The 21,562-nt window shown below is 33.5% G+C and overlaps 3 protein-coding genes across 3 annotated transcripts; 2 read left to right on the top strand and 1 right to left on the bottom strand.

The window, feature by feature from the left end:
* Window positions 1–1,873: 1,873 nt before the first annotated feature.
* Window positions 1,874–3,911, top strand: TRIADDRAFT_60197 (uncharacterized protein; the record flags this gene model as incomplete). Its single annotated transcript, XM_002116237.1, has 3 exons — window positions 1,874–3,174; window positions 3,466–3,508; window positions 3,612–3,911. 3 exons carry the CDS (start codon window positions 1,874–1,876, stop codon window positions 3,909–3,911), a joined length of 1,644 nt encoding a protein of 547 aa, XP_002116273.1.
* Window positions 3,912–5,206: 1,295 nt separating this feature from the next.
* On the bottom strand, window positions 5,207–7,080 carry TRIADDRAFT_60196 (uncharacterized protein; the record flags this gene model as incomplete). The annotated part of the gene is made up of 2 exons (XM_002116142.1): window positions 5,207–5,462; window positions 6,113–7,080. The coding sequence occupies 2 exons, from the start codon at window positions 7,078–7,080 to the stop codon at window positions 5,207–5,209; spliced, it is 1,224 nt and encodes a 407-aa protein (XP_002116178.1).
* A 4,688-nt stretch (window positions 7,081–11,768) lies between these two features.
* TRIADDRAFT_60195 (uncharacterized protein) lies at window positions 11,769–21,332 on the top strand (the record flags this gene model as incomplete). Its single annotated transcript, XM_002116236.1, has 26 exons — window positions 11,769–11,905; window positions 13,393–13,447; window positions 13,911–14,037; window positions 14,453–14,525; window positions 14,693–14,836; window positions 14,920–14,983; window positions 15,692–15,826; window positions 16,043–16,261; window positions 16,419–16,482; window positions 16,646–16,711; window positions 16,822–16,925; window positions 17,030–17,129; window positions 17,218–17,330; window positions 17,696–17,813; window positions 17,954–18,050; window positions 18,189–18,327; window positions 18,604–18,703; window positions 18,925–19,016; window positions 19,102–19,183; window positions 19,679–19,768; window positions 19,967–20,034; window positions 20,340–20,403; window positions 20,551–20,684; window positions 20,772–20,859; window positions 21,103–21,199; window positions 21,308–21,332. The coding sequence occupies 26 exons, from the start codon at window positions 11,769–11,771 to the stop codon at window positions 21,330–21,332; spliced, it is 2,595 nt and encodes an 864-aa protein (XP_002116272.1).
* Window positions 21,333–21,562: the final 230 nt, after the last annotated feature.

Here is a 21,562-nt window from a genome sequence, read left to right as displayed (position 1 = left end):
GTGTACAGTACAGTATGCCGCCAAACTTTGAGCCGAAAAATTGGAACAAAAATCATTTTTTTATCCTAGATAAATTATACATCAATCAGTAGAGAGTTAACCAACATAGTTCAGTCATTCAAATTGGCGTACGACGTCTAATTTCTTCATAATCATTAGTTCAAGTAGTCGAACGGCTACAGTACAAAGTAAAAGTAAGGGTTTAATATACAGTACTGTACTGTATCATGAATTCATTGTCACAGTACAGTACAGTATACTGTACAGAACTGCAACGTATCAAAAGAACGCAGGAAAAAACGCTTTTAATACTAAGTCCTATATTACGCACACAACTCTCGGAAAGGAAAGAAGAATAGCATTACCAAATTGTCGTTGCTGACTGTAAAAACTTATTGTTAGGGATTTGAAGTGCTAGGTGTAATCAGTGTGGCCGCTGTATACTGTGCTATGCAAGCAAATGGACAATATAGCGTCTAGATCAGAGAATTCCCTGGTATCGCACTGAGCACTTCGTTTCTCATACTGTACTCTACTAGCACAGTGGCACAGATCGTGTTCCCCCCCCCGTCAGCCGTGTGTGACCGTTCGCTTTTACCAAACTTCAATACTGTGACTGACTGTATCGTGAAGCAGACTGAAGCCTCCACACAGGTCAATAGGAAGAAAGTAGTGTCGAAAGGCAGTGACTGACTGCACGACACCAAAGTAAAAGTAAATCAAATTTACGTTAAACAGATTGGCTTATCCTAAGAAAATTACTTTGATATAGCCTCATAAACCAAATTCTGTTGTTGAAAGGCGAAAAAATAAATCGACGATATGGTTATTCAACGTCTTAAAACCAAGCTGCCACAACATCAAGGCACTCCCCAGTTGTGAGGAGTGGATAGCTCTAGACTACTTTGTATTGGCCATGTTGAAATGTTAAGGCACTTTATGTATCGAGAGTATAGACCGACATTGGACTGGTGATCATTCTTTGGTATCGCAGAAAAGCTCTATCACTGTCATAATCTTACTTATTTTTACTGCTGCGATAGTAAGTTCTGCTTTGAACTTGGATTACTGTTGTCTTGAAATCCAAACGACTTCAGTCATAACTATACTCAGTACAAGGTTTCATTGCTTTTTATTTTTTATTTTAAAAACAGGGTGTTACTCATTCACTATTCAACCACGTAGTATTGTTATCACAGTAGGCCTAGTATAGGTTTATTTTGCTATCGAGCACCATTTTCCTACTTTGTGGTTGATAGCTAATTAATATTATTAAGATCTTCTGCGGTCTCAAACTGTGCGCATCAAGAAAAAGCAGATTGCACATACAAGACTGCATTTTATCATAGTATCTACAGACAAATTCAATTCAACTTTGTTATCAACGCGATAGACTGCTATCGTGTTTCCTCCGACTTCACTGACCAGAAGGAGGGATAGAAAAATTTCAAATCAAAAAGAAATTAAAACGGTACTTCACAGGAGATTATTTTTTTAATGTCATTTTTCATAACTTCTGGTCGTCATCCAAGTTGCAAAACTTTAAAAGACAGGAAATTTTAAAAACCTAATTGGATAGATACGAACACATTTACGGATTAAGTCTAAAAAACAATTCATTGTCATAATCGAAAAGAAAAGAACCCTTCGTTATCAGATAATATTGTTCAAATACTGAAATCCCCCCCCCCACAAGATTGTACTTCTTAGTATACTTAGCAATCCCTACGTACAATATAGCTAAGTTTGCAAGCCTTGACTAATCAAACTTTGGTATAAGACAGCGAACCATTAATATTTACACGTTTGTTTCTTAAAAGAAAGATAGATCGTTAAGTGTTTTACAAGTAGTGTGGAAAGTTTATCTTTCATCATGGCCGAGGGCGATTTAAAGGAATCTACCATAGCTGTAGTCGCTCCTGATCAGAAACCCATTAATCTTCAATCAAGTATTTTACAAAAGAAAAAAAGCAATTTTGAAATTACCAGCATCAGATCTACCAAAAGTGAAATTGTCAATATTAGTGTAGTTGACGATGAGTTGGAAGATAGTGAAGTATACGATAATAACGATAGTACATTAACTATAAACGATAATGCTTTATTGCCTATTGAAGAACAACAAGAGAAAGTCGAGGCAACAACAAATGGCCACAATGTTCCTCCGACTTCTCGCTTTCGTGTAATTATTGATGTTAGGAATAAGACTTTCAAGCGCGGGCGCTGGAATTGTCGTGATTATCTAGAAAGAAGACAGGAAATTATTAAATCAGATGCTGGCAGTGACACTACCGTGGATGATGGCATCAATAATTTGGATGAAAGCAACAATAAGCATCAACAGCAACCATCTCAACAGCGGCAGCCACAACAACCTTCAATAACATTACCGTCTCCTGTGGTCCCCCAGCCGTCACAAAACATTAATAATACTGACGATATACAGCAGCAGCCTGTTAATCCTAGTATACCTGATGCTGATTTAATTGTACCTAACGATACAATGCAACAAAATGCGCTTCAGTACACTGATCAGACATTACGCGAACTGAATGAGGTTGGATCATCAGTACAGGTGCAAGCTCAACATTCACAACCAACAATGCAACAATTAGATCAATTACCACAAAACGAATCTCAACAACAGCCTATCGTTCAAGAAAATGAAATACTTACTGTCATTGGGAATGCAAATATACCTAACGATACAAATAATATCGTTGAAAGCAATGAAGATGTCAGTGTGTATGTTAATAACGATGTTACAAATGTCAATAATACCGTTTCTCAAGCATCAGGAATTTCTAACAGCGGTAGTGATGTAATGACCAATATTGGAATAGAAGGTATTCAAGAAGAAGAATTAAATGATATGGTGCTTAATCAGATATCGCCTACAGAGAGTAATGCTACTACCAACACTACTTCGACAGAGAACTTTGGCTACCCAAACATGTCTCAAGCTGTTGACAGCAATTATACTCCTATTTTAACCGAGAATGGTGCCCCTATTAATAATGCTCCAACTAGTAATATTACAGGAAATTATTTACCGCCACCTTTACAGGAGAACAATTTTCCCGTTGGTAATCTGAGTAATCCCACACAATCTATTCAGGACAATCAATTTTCAACTGGTGTTGCCAACAGCGCTATTCTTGGCCCTCAACACAGGTTGCTTAATTAAAAATTATTGTACAGTACATCGAAGATAGCATTCATAGTGATCAGTAAGGTTGTCTGATTACGCTATCATCGATCTCTGATTTTAGTATATTAAAACACCGTTAAAAACTGACACAGCCATAAATCAGTGGATTGATCATATGATATTTCCTATATGCTTATTAAACATTACGTTAAATATCGTGTAAACTACTCATCTATAGTGATACAGAATTTCTTATAACCCCGCTGATATAGTTCTCCGTTGCTAATAATGTATTCCTTTCATTTTTGATTTAGCTTCCAGCATAACGAATGCAATGAAATGACTAACAGATTCATGGTAAATGCATATTCGATTATCGTACCGATGAAATTATACTCTGTTTTATAAGGCAATCACTCTGGTTTGTAGTATTCACATATTTGTATCTATTGTATATTAGGATGGCATTACTGATATGCTAAGGCGAGAGGTGCATCGACATTGTAGCCATTTAATTCATTCAAACGCTAAATTAGAGGAGGAAAATGCTCAATTACATCGATTAGAGGAGGAAAATGCTCAATTACATGGATTAAAGGAGGAAAATGCTCAATTATATCGATTAAAGGAGGAAAATACTCAATTACATCGATTAAAGGAGGAAAATGCTCAATTACACCTATTAATGGAAGAAAATGCTCATCTAAAGCAAGAAATAGAACGATTAAAAGCAATCCTTCAACAATCCGTTCCAAAATAGAAGTAGCCATCATTAAAATCAAAATAGCACATGTACTCTAACATAGTTTTTATTGCTTTAGTTGCTGATTCAAGTGTAAATTAATATCTGAGCAATTAATGCAACGCTTAAAATTCTATTATCTCGTTGCATGTGTGCGCTCTATATTTTATGGTATAAATTGGAGTATGTACTTTACAAGTTTCTGGCATCATATTACCGCACTATAGCTATGGGCTAAATTTCAAATAATTACAATTAATCTGGGAATTAGATGCAAATTTGCTAATTGACAGAGGCTGTATGGGCGTTTATTCGTACCATTTAATTATGATACTGTATAAAGCTAATGTTCATAGTAAAAGTAAGTGTTATTTATACTGTTACTGTATATTATGAAATCACTTTTAGTAATTGCATAATTCCGGTCCGAATCACGATATACACATATTAATCGAAACATGCTGAATAATATAGGATACTTTCATAACGATCGCACTCTTACGCTATCAAAAATTATATTTTTTTTCATATTATAAATATATGCAATATATAAGAGATGGTCTTGTACATTTTAGTAATAATGTTATGAGGAAATGATACCGGATAATAAAAGTAATTGCCGATTGTATAATACCGAAGTGTTAGTAATCTATGCCCTCAACTATATTAGTCTGAATTTTTTAAGAGCCTAAGTAGATATGATAGGTATTCGGTATTTTATTCAAGATAGTCTTTGCAATAATTTAAATTATTTAATGATAGCATCTTTACAAGCTAACAGTCATACCGAGCAATTTATTTAGCAACGATGTTATAGTACTGCATCCTGTATTCATCAAAATTTAAGCTTTTGCCTGTTTTATAAAAGTTACCTAAATCTTAGATATGATAGTATATACTTTGGAATAATTATATATTGCGATATTAGAGGTTATTACAGTTATAAAGTTACCTAAATTGTAGAATATTATACCGATAGGTTAACTAACATAACGCGTTACTAAATAATTTTTAGTAGCGCTGTACTTTAGCAAGACACGACTATACACGAATTCTTTATTATCTATCATATGATTTAGATTGGAGTTTAGAGAAGCAATAATTTTTGATTGCTTTCCTTCTGTACAATTGAGTGTGTAAGTAAAACGTATCGCTTATACTGTACATAGATGAAAGCTTGAACCAAGCGTATATACTACCATATGCGCGTATTAAATATACTGTAAATACTTACGCAGGTATATAATTGCAGCTATAGCAACCACTGATTAGCATACATAATTCCTTCCAAAAAGCACTGTAAGTACGATTAATCATCGTAACACTTTCGTTAAGGAATCGATTTCCGCTCTTAATAAGGCAATCTCACTAGCCACCAAGTGGTCCGTACGTGAAAGTTTAACTTCATCCTTTAATTTCATAATTTCCTGAACTTGGTAATCGATAGCTTCATAAAGTGGCGTAATAACTCGATGTAATTGTTCCTCAACAATGCCGGCAATCGTATGGTAGTGGTCATGATTACTTATTTGATATTGATGATGATGATGAGGCGAAAAGTGCTGAGGACTGCGATATTGATATTGACGGTATTGATAATTAGTCTATTTTTATCCGTTTTCAATGACAAGAAAATGCAAGAAAGAAGGAATATTGTAATTAGCCATTTCAGTAATGATTAATTCATACAACATACGCGTACTGTAATGACTGATTGCTCGGTACATGAATTAACATTTCTTAACATGGCAAGAAATTATTAACTTTTATATTGCAACAAAATATCGCGGACGATAGTAGATAGAACATAAAAATTTTATAGTATTTATTATTCTATTCTAGTTAAGACAGTACGAGTAGATCAGTGAATTATGTTCGCTTTACTTTTAAAAATTTCTCATGAAGTGACTATACAAGTATACCGTATCATATTAATTATACGAGCTAAACGCATTCTTATCTAACGTTTTAAAATCTGAGATATATACAATAAGCAAATATAACATAACATTGCAACTTACAGATGCCCTTTCTCTAACGCAGTCTTGATGCACAGTTTGTGGACTAAACGCGCATAAAACAATTTAGGTCTGTAAATATCTTTTAAATCAAAATGAGCATAATACATCCACTTCAATCTACGTGTTCATGGTGCTTATGATATTACAACTAATTTTAATAATATCCATTGTCAGTGTTTTTACAATTGCTTAACAAACCTGTTTCTAAATATTAGGCTTTCTTCAAGAGGCGAATTTATAGTCCTAGGAAAGTCATTAGGCGATCCTAGATCATATTGTTGATAGTGCATAATGTCAATATTCGTTGGAGATAGCCCATTCTTGTCTTGAATTGGTCTAAACATTCCAGGTTGTTCACTTCTTCTTCCTAAATTTAGCTGGCCATGTTTGATGATATTTGTTTTAAAATAGTTAACGGATTCCTTAGGGCTAGACTGGTTGGCAAGTGGATCATTATTATTTATAGATGCATTGGCAATATTTGTACTGGCAGTAGTTGTTAATGCTCGATCTAATGTGCTATTAGTTTTGGGGACTAATGATGGCACGTTCTTAGATAGATTTACTGTTGTATTTTCAGGTAGTGTACGTCTCGATTCTAGTGATAGATCATCTGAATGATACAGACTAGAATTGCCATTGTTAGTGTTTTGAATTGTTTTATAATTACATTCCTCTTTAGCATTCATTAACCGATCATTATGTAATTTTTTACCCGTCTTGATCTCGTTTGAAATATAATCTCGACAAGTCCATCGTCCCCTTTCAGATAGATTATACTGTCTAGCTATCCTGAAGCGAGATGTAGAAGTGGCACTGTCTGCCACATCTGAGATTACTGCACTATTATGAGTATTTTTGGAAACGGCCAGGCTACAAGTACTTTCTGTCCTGTGATTGCTTACTTTGTCATTACTTGCCTCTTCTTGAATGTTATTACAGTTGTTAACTGATTGACGCTTGATCAATGACTTTGAGAATTGAATGTTTCCTTTCCCTCGAAATCCACCATCTATCTCATCAGTGTCATCATCGAGTAAACTTTGTCGCCGGCTCTGGCAGTAATTATTTGTTATGCTAATGATTTCAAAATTACTTTTCTTCTTGGGTGAGCCATTAGCTTCATAGTCATAATCGCATGATTTCAATTTTACCTTTTCATTCATTACGGTTATTTAGCTATCGTACCAACAATTACATATGTACACAAATCGTGCTTATAGAGCAAAACTTACGATATCAGTACAAGAGATGATATTTGGCTAAATAAATGAACTCAGTTGGAAAGAATATATTATAATTACAGTAGCATAAACTTTTAATCAAGCGAAAAATTAGATATTTAAACAGGTATTCTTCTACATACAGTATTGTAGTACACGTATAGCCTACCAACATATCGTATGGTATTGCCACGGATTACTAGAAATTTAGAACCTTTCATTGCTCAATCACGAAGCTCTGGCAATGTAAACAGTTCTGCTAGTTATTCATACACTCCAGCTTATCATTCATAAATCATCCAGCTGATAGTAGAAATACTTTGATTATATCAAAAATGTGCCATGTACGCATTACGTAATCGCTTTAGTCATCCAACTAGTACTAGTGATAAAGCAATCATAATTGATAACATCATGTAGGAATTTAAAAAGTGGTAAAAAAATGGTCGTCATTCAATATGATATCAATTATTTTTAATATTTGTCATTCTCTGTCTATAGTATTTACAGGTATAGATATAGTTGTCTGCCGCTTCACAATATGATTTCCCTTCCAGAACTAGAGGATGTTTGATCAACAAGGAAAAGCCAAAAGTTCATGATTGCAACTGCCTGCTAGCACTCCTCGATAGCTGAAATGATGCCAAAACGTAATAACAGTACACTAGTTACAAAAAATGCTAAAGGAGTGTTCAACATTACTCTAGTCTCTACTTTAGAATTTTCACGCACGCAATAACAGTAAACCAAACCATATATTCATTCATAATAACATATACAGTGCTACAGTATTGCCAAACAGTATAATATTCGGAAGGCATGCTGAATAGCGTTATTAGAGCAGAAGTGGGGATACAGAATACTACTGTCTACTATTGTACAGTGTACAGGGCAAAAAAAATAATAAATGCAATATTATTCTCATGGTTATTTTAATGAACACTACTGCAGATTGTGCTACTATATTACAGTATAGAATCGATTCCTCCTTTGACAGAGGTTCAGGATACGTTTACGCGTGTATTTAAGTGTATTTACATCATCATTTAGAAATGGAATATCGTGTTTAGCCTTAGTACTAGTACTGAAGTACTTATCTAATGCAAATACTTTATTCAAGATTTGATTAATCGTAAAATTGTTATCACGTTAGGGATTTGTTTATTACAGCGTTTAAGGCATTTTGCGATAGCGCACGAACAACTTGTTCGGCGATATTGTTTAATGGCAGTAATTGTGGCATTGATATCTATGGAATTGCAGAATACATGTACGTGTACTTTAGGATTGGAACTACACAATCTTGGCCAAGCTGTCTTTCACTACCGAAAGGTATTTTTACCAGTAACAACAGCCTAATCAAATTTATTGACAGCCATCACGTTAACCTGTTATACGCGTTTTGGCCGTCTTCTCATATACGAGTACTATAATATGAATGATGCATTATACAATTACTCCGTTCTTTAGCGAGCAAGATACCGTAAAATTGACTAAAATGAAAGGTGAGATCATCGTTATGGCTGTCAATTTTTGAAAGCAACTGCTGCATTCATTTACAGCAAGCTAATTTCTCTGACCTTTCCACTTAACTTTAATACTGATCTGACTATACCGTCCCACCGTGCGGTGATATGTCATTAATTTTCTTAAATAAATAAACTATTACTGCAATGTACTTTGCGAATGAGAAATTTTCCGTACAGTAACTGTATAGTATTGTGAGTTTATGACTTGTGTCTTGTGTGACTACCAGGTAGTTTTTAGTAAACCTGTTCGATTCTTCTCCATGATCATGCTTTGGTATCGATATAACAGATAGAGTTTTATGATGGCGTAGTTTCACCACAACTACAGCTTGTACTGTACTCTACTGCCATTTCGAAAGTGCTAAGATTAGTGCAACACCTATGACATAAAATAGCGATGTTAGGACAAGGACCTGTACGGTTAGGATTTGCAAGTGTTGCTCGGTTTTGCAGATACCCTACGGTATAATCCGCCGTCGAGGGTATAAAAGCTGGGAGTTTATGAGAGAGGGTGGGTTAGGAATCTATCAAAACTAATCAAATTTACCTTCATTTAAATGTACAGTTTAATCATTTCTGCAAGGAAATTCAACTTACTGTAAACAGTCATAACGCCTAAACTGGAGTGTAAAGTTTGCAATTCAATCTCATCCATAAAGCTGGAATGTCTGTCCGCAGGGACATTTGCACAGAAGCGCTCGTTTGTTACAGAAAAAGAAGGTTGGATTTCGAAAACGTCTATACTGTATAAAAAAGGCAAAGCAAGAGGGACGTCAAACCGTCACCATTGCAAAATAATACGGAGTTTGATCATTTCATTTTTCTACTCCTTCTACTCTACGGTATCCATGAAACCGTATAATATATTGCACAAAACCAACTTAGCAATTTAGCATCTGGATGTCCCTGACTACTACCCCAGGGTGCAATCAGCCCTCGGCAAAAGCTAGCAAACAAGGTGATCCAGAGGGAGAGGACGGCTTTCTTGGCGAGTTATTATAACAATAATTATCATGAACTTTCGTAAGCAATATGGAGGCCGACCTTTTTTTTGCTGGTTATTTTAACTACACTCTGACCCTCCTCCTCTTTCCAGTAGTCCCTGTTATGATGATGAACAATATAGTACAAAGTACCATCCTGTGCAGTACTGTACTGTCAACAGCAACCAACCACTAAATGGACTGTACTATACTGTATAAAAGTACAGTACAAGCATAAAAGTAGAACTTGCTGGATAGACGCAATCAACAAAAGGGTGGAAACAGTGATTTGGAGTTTCAAGATCGCTGTAATCAGGAGATTATTGCGAAAATTTGGATATTGAGCAAGCCTGATAGAGCCATACAAGCATAAAAGTAGAACTTGCTGGATAGACGGTATCTACAAAAGGGTGAAAACAGTGATTTGGAGTTTCAAGATCGCTGTAATCAGGAGAATATTGCGAAAATTTAGATATTGAGTACGCCTGATAGAGCCATACAAGCATAAAAGTAGAACTTGCTGGATAGACGGTATCTACAAAAGGGTGAAAACAGTGATTTGGAGTTTCAAGATCGCTGTAATCAGGAGAATATTGCGAAAATTTAGATATTGAGTACGCCTGACAGAGCCATACAAGCATAAAAGTAGAACTTGCTGGATAGACGGTATCAACAAAAGGGTGGAAACAGTGATTTGGAGTTTCAAGATCGCTGTAATCAGGAGAATATTGCGAAAGTTTGGATATTGAGCAAGCCTGATAGAGCCATACAAGCATAAAAGTAGAACTTGCTGGATAGACGGTATCTACAAAAGGGTGAAAACAGTGATTTGGAGTTTCAAGATCGCTGTAATCAGAATATTGCGAAAATTTAGATATTGAGCACGCCTGACAGAGCCATACAAGCATAAAAGTAGAACTTGCTGGATAGACGGTATCAACAAAAGGGTGAAAACAGTGATTTGGAGTTTCAAGATCGCTGTAATCAGGAGAATATTGCGAAAGTTTGGATATTGAGCAAGCCTGATAGAGCTTTTCAATCGAAAAATTGAGGCAAGTTGAAATGAGACTGATGTTGCTATTGTTGAGTCGTTGAAATGATTGAATTTGGCACCGTAGTCAGCGTGAGTATTTGTCAAAGTTTAGTTGCAATCATAGCAAATCATTAATCAAGCCTGCAACGTCTTATTCATGAATCGTTATTGCCCTGGATGTCATAATTCCATAGTTTTGTACTGAGGATGCAGCATTGCGGTGTTAAAGAGCCCATCAAAAATATTTCATTAGATTACAGCATCGATTGATTGCTTGCTATCAAGATGGTATCATTGAAATTAGAATAGTGATCATTTCCTGTGATGACTATCATACTAATATTGAAACTCTTAAGTAGAGTAGACCCCGACTTGCAGTATACTCGTGTACAACCGGAATAAATCAAGTTCATGTTCAATTTGTAAATAATTTAAAATGGTCAAGCAATTGGCAGTAAAATAGTATTGTAGATAAGACGATTAATTGGTTGAAATCAATTCTCCTGATTTCTACAAACGTTAATAGTAAATCGATGTTCCTGGTCATTGACACTTAAGTATTTCCAGGATCTTATCTAATACACTCTGCACTCTGTTGATATTTCGAACATGTTGAGCAAACTAATCCTAAATATACATATATAGGTTATCATTACGCGTATTGGCCGGACTTCGGGTTTTGGCCGTAACATATATGTTACGTATCGTAAAGTTTTCCTTTATTTTATCATCATTTGTAGCGCTCAGAGTCACCGAGCTGCTACACCTTGAAGGTTAATTGCATGAATCGAGTCTGATCCAATTAAACTTTCATTACATGTTGAAAAAATTGCATTTTCTCCAATATTAATCGGATCAATTACATATTATTATCGATAGTCACGACATTATTACTACATAATTTAATGCAATTCTTAATATATCACTTGATTCGCACATTAGAACTATGGATGCGACTAATATGTGAACGTTGCCAGTCACGTTTTATGCTACCTGATTCAACGCTACAGTAACTTCGAATTATTATTAATTTCGTTTTCTTTCTTCTGGTCCATATAAATTAGGTAGAGGTCATTTTGAGTAGTCATGGAGAACTTAGCCAATTATTACATTGACGTTTCCTATGAACAGGCTGAAGACCTACTCAGACTAGAAGACCAAGATGGTGCCTTCCTAATCAGACCTAGTCATCGTGTACCGGGCACATTCGCATTATCAATAAGGTACAGTATTTATGGATTTTATTATTAAAAAAACTGACTGTTATGATCAGACATGAACTTGCTCTATCATACTACGAACGATAAATGTAAAATTTGCACAACTAATTATAAATCAGGAGTTAATTCCTGACCTAATATGATATATAATCATGCAATCGCAACAGCAATCATACGATTGATTCGATTCCGAAGTCAAGTCTTAAATTATCTGCAGGATAACACCAATTAATCACTGTATTGGTGTATCGAATAAATTTAAACCTAAAGGTATACCTTATTAAGTATCTCCTGGCCCTAGTTAAAGACTGTATTTGTAAATACACTAAAAAAGATCTATCAGTCTGATACTCAAAGAAATGACTGCAAATTGGATTGTTAGCTACAGGAGAAGAGCACTAATAGATGATAATCAATACTCTTTACCTATCCTAAGTCGCTGCAGGATATCCGATATCATTAATTCACTATATTTACACTACATTTTTGGCGGTAATGGATCGATTGGATAAGTTGTTCATATGTAAGGCTCTAATAACTAGATTACTTTATACCGTTTCATCCTCTCTAACATATCATAAGTTAAGTCAATAGGAAATGAGCTGCTGGGAATTGTATCGTAAGCACACTTTAAAAACGCATAGACAATATGGAATGCATACCTATCGATATGATTCCGTCCTTCTTTTCGATGTGACAACCAATCATGGAACAGTCAAATAGTTGTAATTTTACGTCTAAATCAGACTTGCTCCTTAGCTACACTATCTAAATTATTGTCTTTTATGAAGCAGTTAGTTTACGTACTGTATACACTAATACAGTATACTATATAATTCTTGTTACAGTTACATGTTATATTTACCCATATATACTACTACTGTACTACTTTTCGTGATCATTGACTAACTATTAGAATGGTACTTCAAGTCACTCCATTTACTCGATAGACGTACTAACTGCTTTATCTAGTACGATAGCTATCTATTGTCGTTAAATTTATAATTATCATTGATTTACGATGTTTGTCCTCCTCTACATTGTCTGTCAAAGAAGCTATAATTAACCTTTCAGTAATGTAGATTGTATGAAGAAAGATAATACCAAGAAAGCACTACAATATATTGTTAAAAAATAGTACCGAGTTGATAGTTTAGTATGTAAAATACTAGAACCATTTAGTAATCCATGATTGAAAAAGGGATTTACATTTACGATATCAGTTATCTGTATCTGAATAATGTAATATTCATTAACGTTTAAGGCGATCTGTGGATCATGTTAAGCAATCAATCTGTTACAGTATACCAAATAACATCTAACAGCTATGTTAGTAAAAAAATCTACAGTATCATAAATAGAATACCGCTAAAGAATTGGAGTTCATTTTTTTCGGTCTTTTCACTACATGTGTAATTAGTGTCGATTTATTGTTCTTCGAAAATGAATTTAATAATGACATTATTCTAATATATATATAACACTCTTAGATATCGCAACAAATTCTTCCATCATAGGATAAAAGTATTTCATGGCCGATTTGTGGTAAGTGATAACTTAAAATTTTACTATTTATTGCCATAATGGAACAGCTAATAAAAAATGTCAATCAATTTTATATGTATTTACCGTACCAAAGAACTGATAGTTAAATCATGTTGTAATAGCTTAATATTTAGTAAAAATAGTATGAAGCATGCATGAACTCACTTCCCTGCAATACCTTTATGCATGCGTGTTTGGATAAAGAATAACACACTTCACCTACTTTTGTTTTGGAATTTTCTTACTGTTATATTTGCTATATATAATATTAGTTACCTAACATAAAATTTAGCACTGCAGAAGGTTCACCTAATTTTTAAAAGCAACTAGCATCAAATATTACAGTACAAAGTAATTAAGGCCGTTAAAATAGAAAATAGGTGACTAATATCACTGCCATCTAATTAATCGCAACAATATGAGATTTATGTCTAAAAATGAGCTGTTTATTTGTTTATAATAGTGTGAAGGATTTACCGAAAAGACTTTCAGCAGTATGGACGAACTGGTAAAGCATTTCAGGCAGCCTAACCAAGGCTTAGCGCATCCCCTTACTAAGTCAGTCTCTCCACCAACACCAACAGAAGAAGGTATTTCTATTACTATACTTATTTTACTTCTAAGCCAATAAACGTTATAGCATTTATTAATTGCGTACAATAAATTAAAATAAACATCACGACTTTACAATATACCCTATACTTAATATTGCTCTTACCAGTTATCGCTCAACCTGATTTCCGTAAAGATATTAACAGTTATTGTTGTTGACTATTGTACCGCAATAGTACACGTATTTCATATCAGTATTATATTGTTATACACAAATTTGATCAGCGAGATTAAAAATAATAAGATTTTCACACTTCATTAGCAGTTTCACGTATTTTCGAGCAATTTCCTCGACGCCTATATTTTAGTTGTAGCAAATCATCCACTTGTCTTTTTTGACATTAAAATAAATTGTTTATGATTCATATACTCTTCCTTCATTGATTTCTAAAGATGAATCAAATTATGAAAACAGCTTAAAAACATTACTTAAAGAGATCGCTAACAGGAGTATACCTTCCTTAGGGTGAGCTTAATTTAATTATGTGCTATCAAAAAACATATCTTCGTATTTGTTACAAGGTCCGATAAAAGTCAATATATCAGCTATGTATAGAACTGTTGTAGATAACATTGTATGAAACTTATTTGTTAATGATATTATGCGCTAAGCTAAACCTAATCTCGATATAGATACTCTAATGAACATACCAAATTGATGCAAACCTATTTTGAAAAAGAAGTATTAGACGACTTAAATGACATTAAAACAAATAACAGCGGTCGTTGTACGAAATTTGAAAAACTATTAGCTTTGTTGTCAAAGCAACTGAACAGGTAGCAATTTAGATTACCATTTTCTTATGATATATTATCACAAATATGTTAGCCAATATTTTATGATAATACGTATTTTCTAGCGAGATTGATCACTTTAATGGTTACTTGGACACTATGGCACAGATTACAACTAGGATTGCGCAGGTAAGGTAGCAATTACAATCTCATATATAGAGAACTATTATAAAGATATGATAATTGTAATTATCCGTTTAGAACGGTCTATTGTAGAAAAATTTTATCGATTAATAATTAATAATTAATTCTTTCTAATATATTGCATATTTAGTCACAGTGGTTAATATCACAGATTTATAGATAATAATCAATATACTGTACTACTCTACTACGGATTATAAAGAAACTATCCGTATATTTATATTTGTATATCTGTTGTATTACGGTTACTTAAATTCGTGAAATTTACGATAAGTATTCAATAAATTACTGTATAATTTCAATGATGAAATTGAAAGGATGCTGCTGCAAGTGATGCATGCCATATACAGTATACTTGCGCTGCAATTAAAACCATAAATACTTTATGCAGAATTATGTAGCTTACACTTATGTACAGCATATGGAATAAAGCTAGACCCTGTAGCTATTGTAAGCGTATAATACAGACACTTTATGCTCAAAAGCTAATAGAGTTGCTAATCTTAAGTAGCAATCATGACGAGGTGAATTAGGAAGAATTTTTATACCATTGAGAGCTGGTAGTGTAAATTCTAGAGTATAATATTTTTTACATATTGATTCGTTAGGATTACTTTAAACTCGAGTAATTTTTATAATTTTAAATTAATCCATGACTTACTGTTGTATACTATATTCCACAATACAATCTAGCCCGCTCCGGATTCACTGGACTTCCTTTATCGAATACGACCTGATAACGATGATTCACCCATGGAACTGACTGTTGATGCGGTAGTCAATAAGTTGTCTTCTTGCCGGCAATTATTACAAAACGTTAATGACCAGGTAAAATAAGAATATTAAATTTATTTATCGCCGTACTTGGTAAAAATGCACATGTATAATGAATCAATAAACCGACTGAAATAGTGACGCACTGATATCGAAGAGAGATTCACTTTAAAGAAGCAATTGTCATTAAATCATACCACTCCGTTCCGTTTCTTCTCATACATACTTTAAGATGAAAATGAAAATATTTGTTTTAAATTTCAAACCTAGTTCTTTAAACTACTGAAAGCTGACGTTGATGCTGATAATCCCTCATCATCTGGTTCAAATAGTGGAGATTCTGCAATGATAACTGATCATACATCTAGTAACGAAAGTGACGATATTCACCCAGCAAGGACTTCAGATGATGATCATGATCCTGCTACAAGACAATCTCCGGATGCAGATGAACCTCGGGAAGTTCGTTTGCCGAATCGATCTTACAAAGTGAGATGCAAAGGAGCATTAAACTTGACATTTTATCCAAATATTGACAGCGTAGTCGTTTAATTTATTATCAACAATATAATCAGTGTGCTTTCTAAAAGACAGTTCTTAGTGATTGATCTTAATGTATTGTATCTCTATCGAACTTCCATTTTAGGTAATTGTCCTATCCGAAAAGAGAAAAACCACCGAAGCCGCAATTAAAATAGATTTTAGCAAGAGTATGTTTTATACTCTTGATATTTACATTTTAACAATTTTGCAATTACTAATCCCTTTGGATTATACGCTAGTAACATTTAACGTGCATAAATATTTGCTGCCAAATAACTTATTTTTGTAGTCAATCACGTTATTGAAATTTTTCGTAAATTCTGTCTGTAGGACAACTGGAAATTTTGCTTAGTTCGGAAGAAGGAACGGTTATTTCTAAAACCCTCCCCTCAGAAAGTAATACTATTCTAATTAACGATTCTCATGATGCAATCGCTTCTACGTCAATCTTCTCGCTGGCGAATGAACTGTTAAGATTTTCAGTAATAAATCAATCAATTTTCTAGTTTATCGCGTTATTAAAGATCCGGAAGACTTTCAGAAATTGAAATTAATCTTCGGTAAAGGCAAATTTAGCCGGCAGCATATTTTTCGATTTCCAGATGCGCGCGTAAGTTTGATTCTGCAAATAAACTCACAAGTAATTATAGAAAGCAGCAATCTTAACCCTCTGAAATTATAACGCTTTGCATTTGTATTGGTTTATGTTAATAGTCAGCGCAACAGTTTTTCTCTGGCGTAGAGAGTTTAAAAGACCCAGATACATCTAAACACAGCGATAAAATCAATATCTTTGTTGGTACATGGAATATGGGTATCTGCAAACAGATCTAAATTCTATTTTGCACATTTTTAAGTCGGTAATTGATACTAATGGATATTTTATGAATGCCATATCATAGGTGGTAAACGTCCACCAGATGATATACAATCATGGCCGCTGTGTCACGGCCAAGGCATAAAACTGAACAAGAAAGCTGATATAGCATTTGATATCTATGCTTTCGGTACACAGGTAGATATACTGTACACTATCGATGTATAGTAATAAAGTAAAAACTATCTAAATGGCTCCTATCAGTAATTAGTTAGGTGATATATGCATTAGATATCACGATCCATATATCTATCGTTAAAGTTAGCCTTCTCAACTATTAATCTTAAACAAAGGAGGGTTCATCAATCCCCGAATCAGAGTGGGTTGACAAATTGAAAAATTCATTGTATCAAATTACTAATTTGGATTATAGTATGGTAGGACGATCTTTTGATCCTAATATTTTATATAATTAATTTAAGTAGTTAAATTAACTAATTTAATTAATAATAAATATTGATTTAGGAAGTTTATATCGTGATATTAATTAATCAATTACGTAGGTACAAGTGAATAGCTTATGGGGAATTAGGATTGTAATATTATGCCGGCCAGAAGTTGCTTTCCGAATTACTGACGTTAAATCCGCTCAAGTTAGGACTGGAGCAGGAGGCACACTCGGTAAAATTTCAGTAACGATTTACAAATGACATTTCTGATGTATAAATAGCGTTTAAGATCCCTTACTGCTATGTACTCAGCACCAATCTGTAAATAATCGAGAATTAATCTTTGAAAGTATTTTAAATCTATATTTGTAGGTAATAAAGGCGGTGTAGCCGTATCATTTCGATTAGACGATACAAATTTTTGTTTCATCAATAGTCATTTAGCTGCGAGAGTTGAAGAAAAGAAAAGGTAAAAATCAATCTCATGACACTAACTTCAATTGATGTGTAATAAAATGTTAGAGATTACTTTTACATTAATTTAACCGATGGTAAGGCTTTATTATTATAATTGAAGTAAAGTTACACAAGTTTTGGCATTCTATAGGCGACAAGATAACGTTCAAGCCATTGCCCGTAATTTATGCTTGGGAGACCTAAATCCAAATATAACGGACGTTACACATCAGTTTCATCATATCTTTTGGTTTGGCGATTTGAATTATAGATTAGAGATGGCTGTTCCGGTAATTTCCTTCCTTAGTAGCCTTTAAGAATACAGTTATATTTGTTTCAGCTCTAGTGGAAATATCTCAAGCCTTTAAATTTTTGTTCCCTGCATCTGTGATCAATCAATTGGTTGATTGATATTGTGCAATTCATTAACATGAAAAGTTATATTTAATTCAGCACCCTTTTTCATTTGTAAACTGATTCACTACTAGATAAACTGTCTTTAAAATTTTAGCATATCTTACGACAGGTTAACTTAAGGTAGCGCTTTTAACTTTTTATCATTTCAGGAAGCCAATAATGGTATTTCCTGTAGAAATTTTGCCAAATTATTTCAAGTAGACCAATTGCATCAAGAGAAGTTGAATGGCAGTGTATTTACTGATTGGCGTATGTCACGAGCTGACTATAGCTTTAGATTAATCACAAAATTAGACATTTCAATTTGATGATAAGTTGTCGTGGGATAAAACATACAATAAATGATTTCGTCTATTAAAATTGGTACCTGAACTGACGTTACAATATTAACGATCACCTAATGTTACCTGTTTTGATATCGGATATGATTATGCGATTATTTATTATTAACTAAATAACTGATTATGCAGGTGAAAGAGAACTGAATTTTCCCCCAACTTATCGCTTAGTGGTTGGTAAAGATGATGCATATGATTGTTTCAAGAGGAGACCAGGAGGCAGAGTAAGCATGATTAACTTAATGTTATGTTTTACTTTTCTTTTCAGTTTATAAATAGTCTACATCTAATCTTAGATATAATTTTTAGAACGCAATTAATACACCTTCTTGGTGTGATCGTATCTTATGGAAGTCGTATCCAAGTCTTGCTATGGAATGTATATCATACGGTATGATTTGCTATTAGTACTTTCGTGACATTATAAAGTTGTCTCAAAACTAGATGCAGTTTCTTTCTTAGTCCATAGTAAAAATTAGTACGTATACATGAACTACATATGCAGGCAAATTGTAATACCTTACCGAAGACTGCTACCACAATATACGTGCAGTAAAGCACTTAGATTTTGTTATAGCAAAGAATTTTGAATAATTTAGTCATAGTTATAAAACGATGCATCAAGTCACTGTTACTTTTGTTCTCACAAATGCTGATATGCAAGCTTGTTTGATTTTCCTACCTACCTATAAAGGTACTGAGTGGAGTCAATAAAGCTAATTTTGCCTATTCTTATCATCGTACATTTTCTGTATGAGAAAATTAAGTGATTGAGTGAATTATAAATATTTCTACTTTAGCTAGAAGACGAAATACGCTTACTTGTGCAACAGCATCAATCAGATATCGTAGCATCTATAATTATCCGTAATTTAAATTTGTGTAGGATCCGTTCATGATATACTGACAAGCGATCATTTGCCTGTTTTTGGATTGTACCAAACTGATGTTAATAGTAACCGTTTGGTCGATATTAGTAAGTTTACGGAAACTTATTATCATACTGTGTGTGTAATTGTTATTAATAATATGTGCATTTTTAGTAAATACTGGATAAAAATTTGGAACGTTTGCTAGGTTACAAATTATCACAAAAAAATTTCTATGTGTATATATATACTTTTTTAAAATTGTTTTAACTACTAATTTTGACTATAAAACTCGCACGTTTAAGTGAAAAAGCTCAATTATAATCCGCATAAGATGCCCGCGTATATTGCAATATTGAATGCTCATGCTGCGGTACGTCGTCTATTGTTCTGATCCTCAATGCCTTACATTGCTGAGATTATCGTCCCATCAATATTCAGTATCATCAATCTATTAAACTTTAACTATCGTGCTTATCTGACTTCAAAAATTAAAGTCAAATCTTGATTGATTAGCAATTCAACCGAATTATTACTTTTAATAACTTTGAAAGCTTAATTATTTGTTTTTACTAACGTCTCATCTTTAAGTAAATATTTTCACTTTAATTCATTTTAGTAAGATCCTGTGCAATTGTACGGTATATGATATTAAAATAAGATATTATTTACTTACAGATCCGTTCAGTTAAACGCTATGTTGCTCATTTCACTTTAGAATTTGTTTCGTCCTGTTTAGAAGGTAAATATAATCTGATCGATTATAAAAACCACATTTCTGAAATATGTTAAATAATGCAATATCTACGATTTTATTTCATCTAATTCTCGTTAAGGACTTTGTTAATTGTAAATCTTGCGATTCGGAAACGCTTTTATTCGCATGCAGATCCCGTAGAAAGCGCACCTAATACCTCAGGATGGCAAATAAATTCAATTACTTCACAAATACCCCATTCATCAATCCCATCAAATCAAATCCATCTTTGTCCGCTGTGGGAATCTTCTGATCTTCCTAACAGGGTATTGATGATAATGGTTTTATTATAATGTTTATCTAACATCATTTCTTGTAGTTGAAATATTTAGTTGCTATCCTTTACTATCTAGATGAAAGCAAAATACCCTTTTGATGAATATCTTGAACGCCAATCGCTTTTAGTATCTTTAAAAACAAGTGATAATGGAGAATATTTGGGTACGTAGCGATAATCTTATATACGCATACAAATTAACTTTAGTATTTATACTTTTATTATATAATGTGCTTTGCGATATTATAAAGTCTTGGTTATTTGTTATTTCCCTAGTGCTCTACAAGTATACCTCTTTATAGCACATTTTGTACTAGCACCATATGGTTGCATACAGATGTACCTCATAAAAATTCTTAATGATAATCTACATATTCCCTAAATTAGATGATTTATTTTCTGTATAGGCGCTTGTCACGTTCCATTAACAACTTTCATGACACATGAAAGCAAAAGCTATGTAGCAAGTTTGACACTCTATGGGGAAGAGATTGGCAAGCTCGAGTAAGTTTATTATTGGGCACTAGTTTTAACTATAGTTACTATCGTATTTAATGCAATTCTTACTTTGAATTGGTGTACGCGCCTTAACTTTATCTTCATTTATTACAGAATTAGTGGTTATATCACTCGATAATGCTACATGATCTAATATCCAAGGGCGATAGAATTTTAACTCCATGCAAGTTGCTGTTATAACGTTAATACTTCTCGCTGTTACATCCATAAGGTTATGGTATACAGACCACCGTTGAAATAAAACTATTTTATTTTACATTGATAAATATAAATTAGCGGTCTACTGCCCTAAACATTAATATTTTAAAATTTTCTGCCAAAATTAAATGTAGATGAATTTTTTATATG

This window comes from Trichoplax adhaerens, genomic scaffold (assembly GCF_000150275.1).
Source record: "Trichoplax adhaerens TRIADscaffold_14 genomic scaffold, whole genome shotgun sequence".
Lineage (NCBI taxonomy): Eukaryota > Metazoa > Placozoa > Uniplacotomia > Trichoplacea > Trichoplacidae > Trichoplax > Trichoplax adhaerens.
Note: the sequence above shows the minus strand (reverse complement) of the source record. Positions and strands in the feature narration are given on the sequence as shown.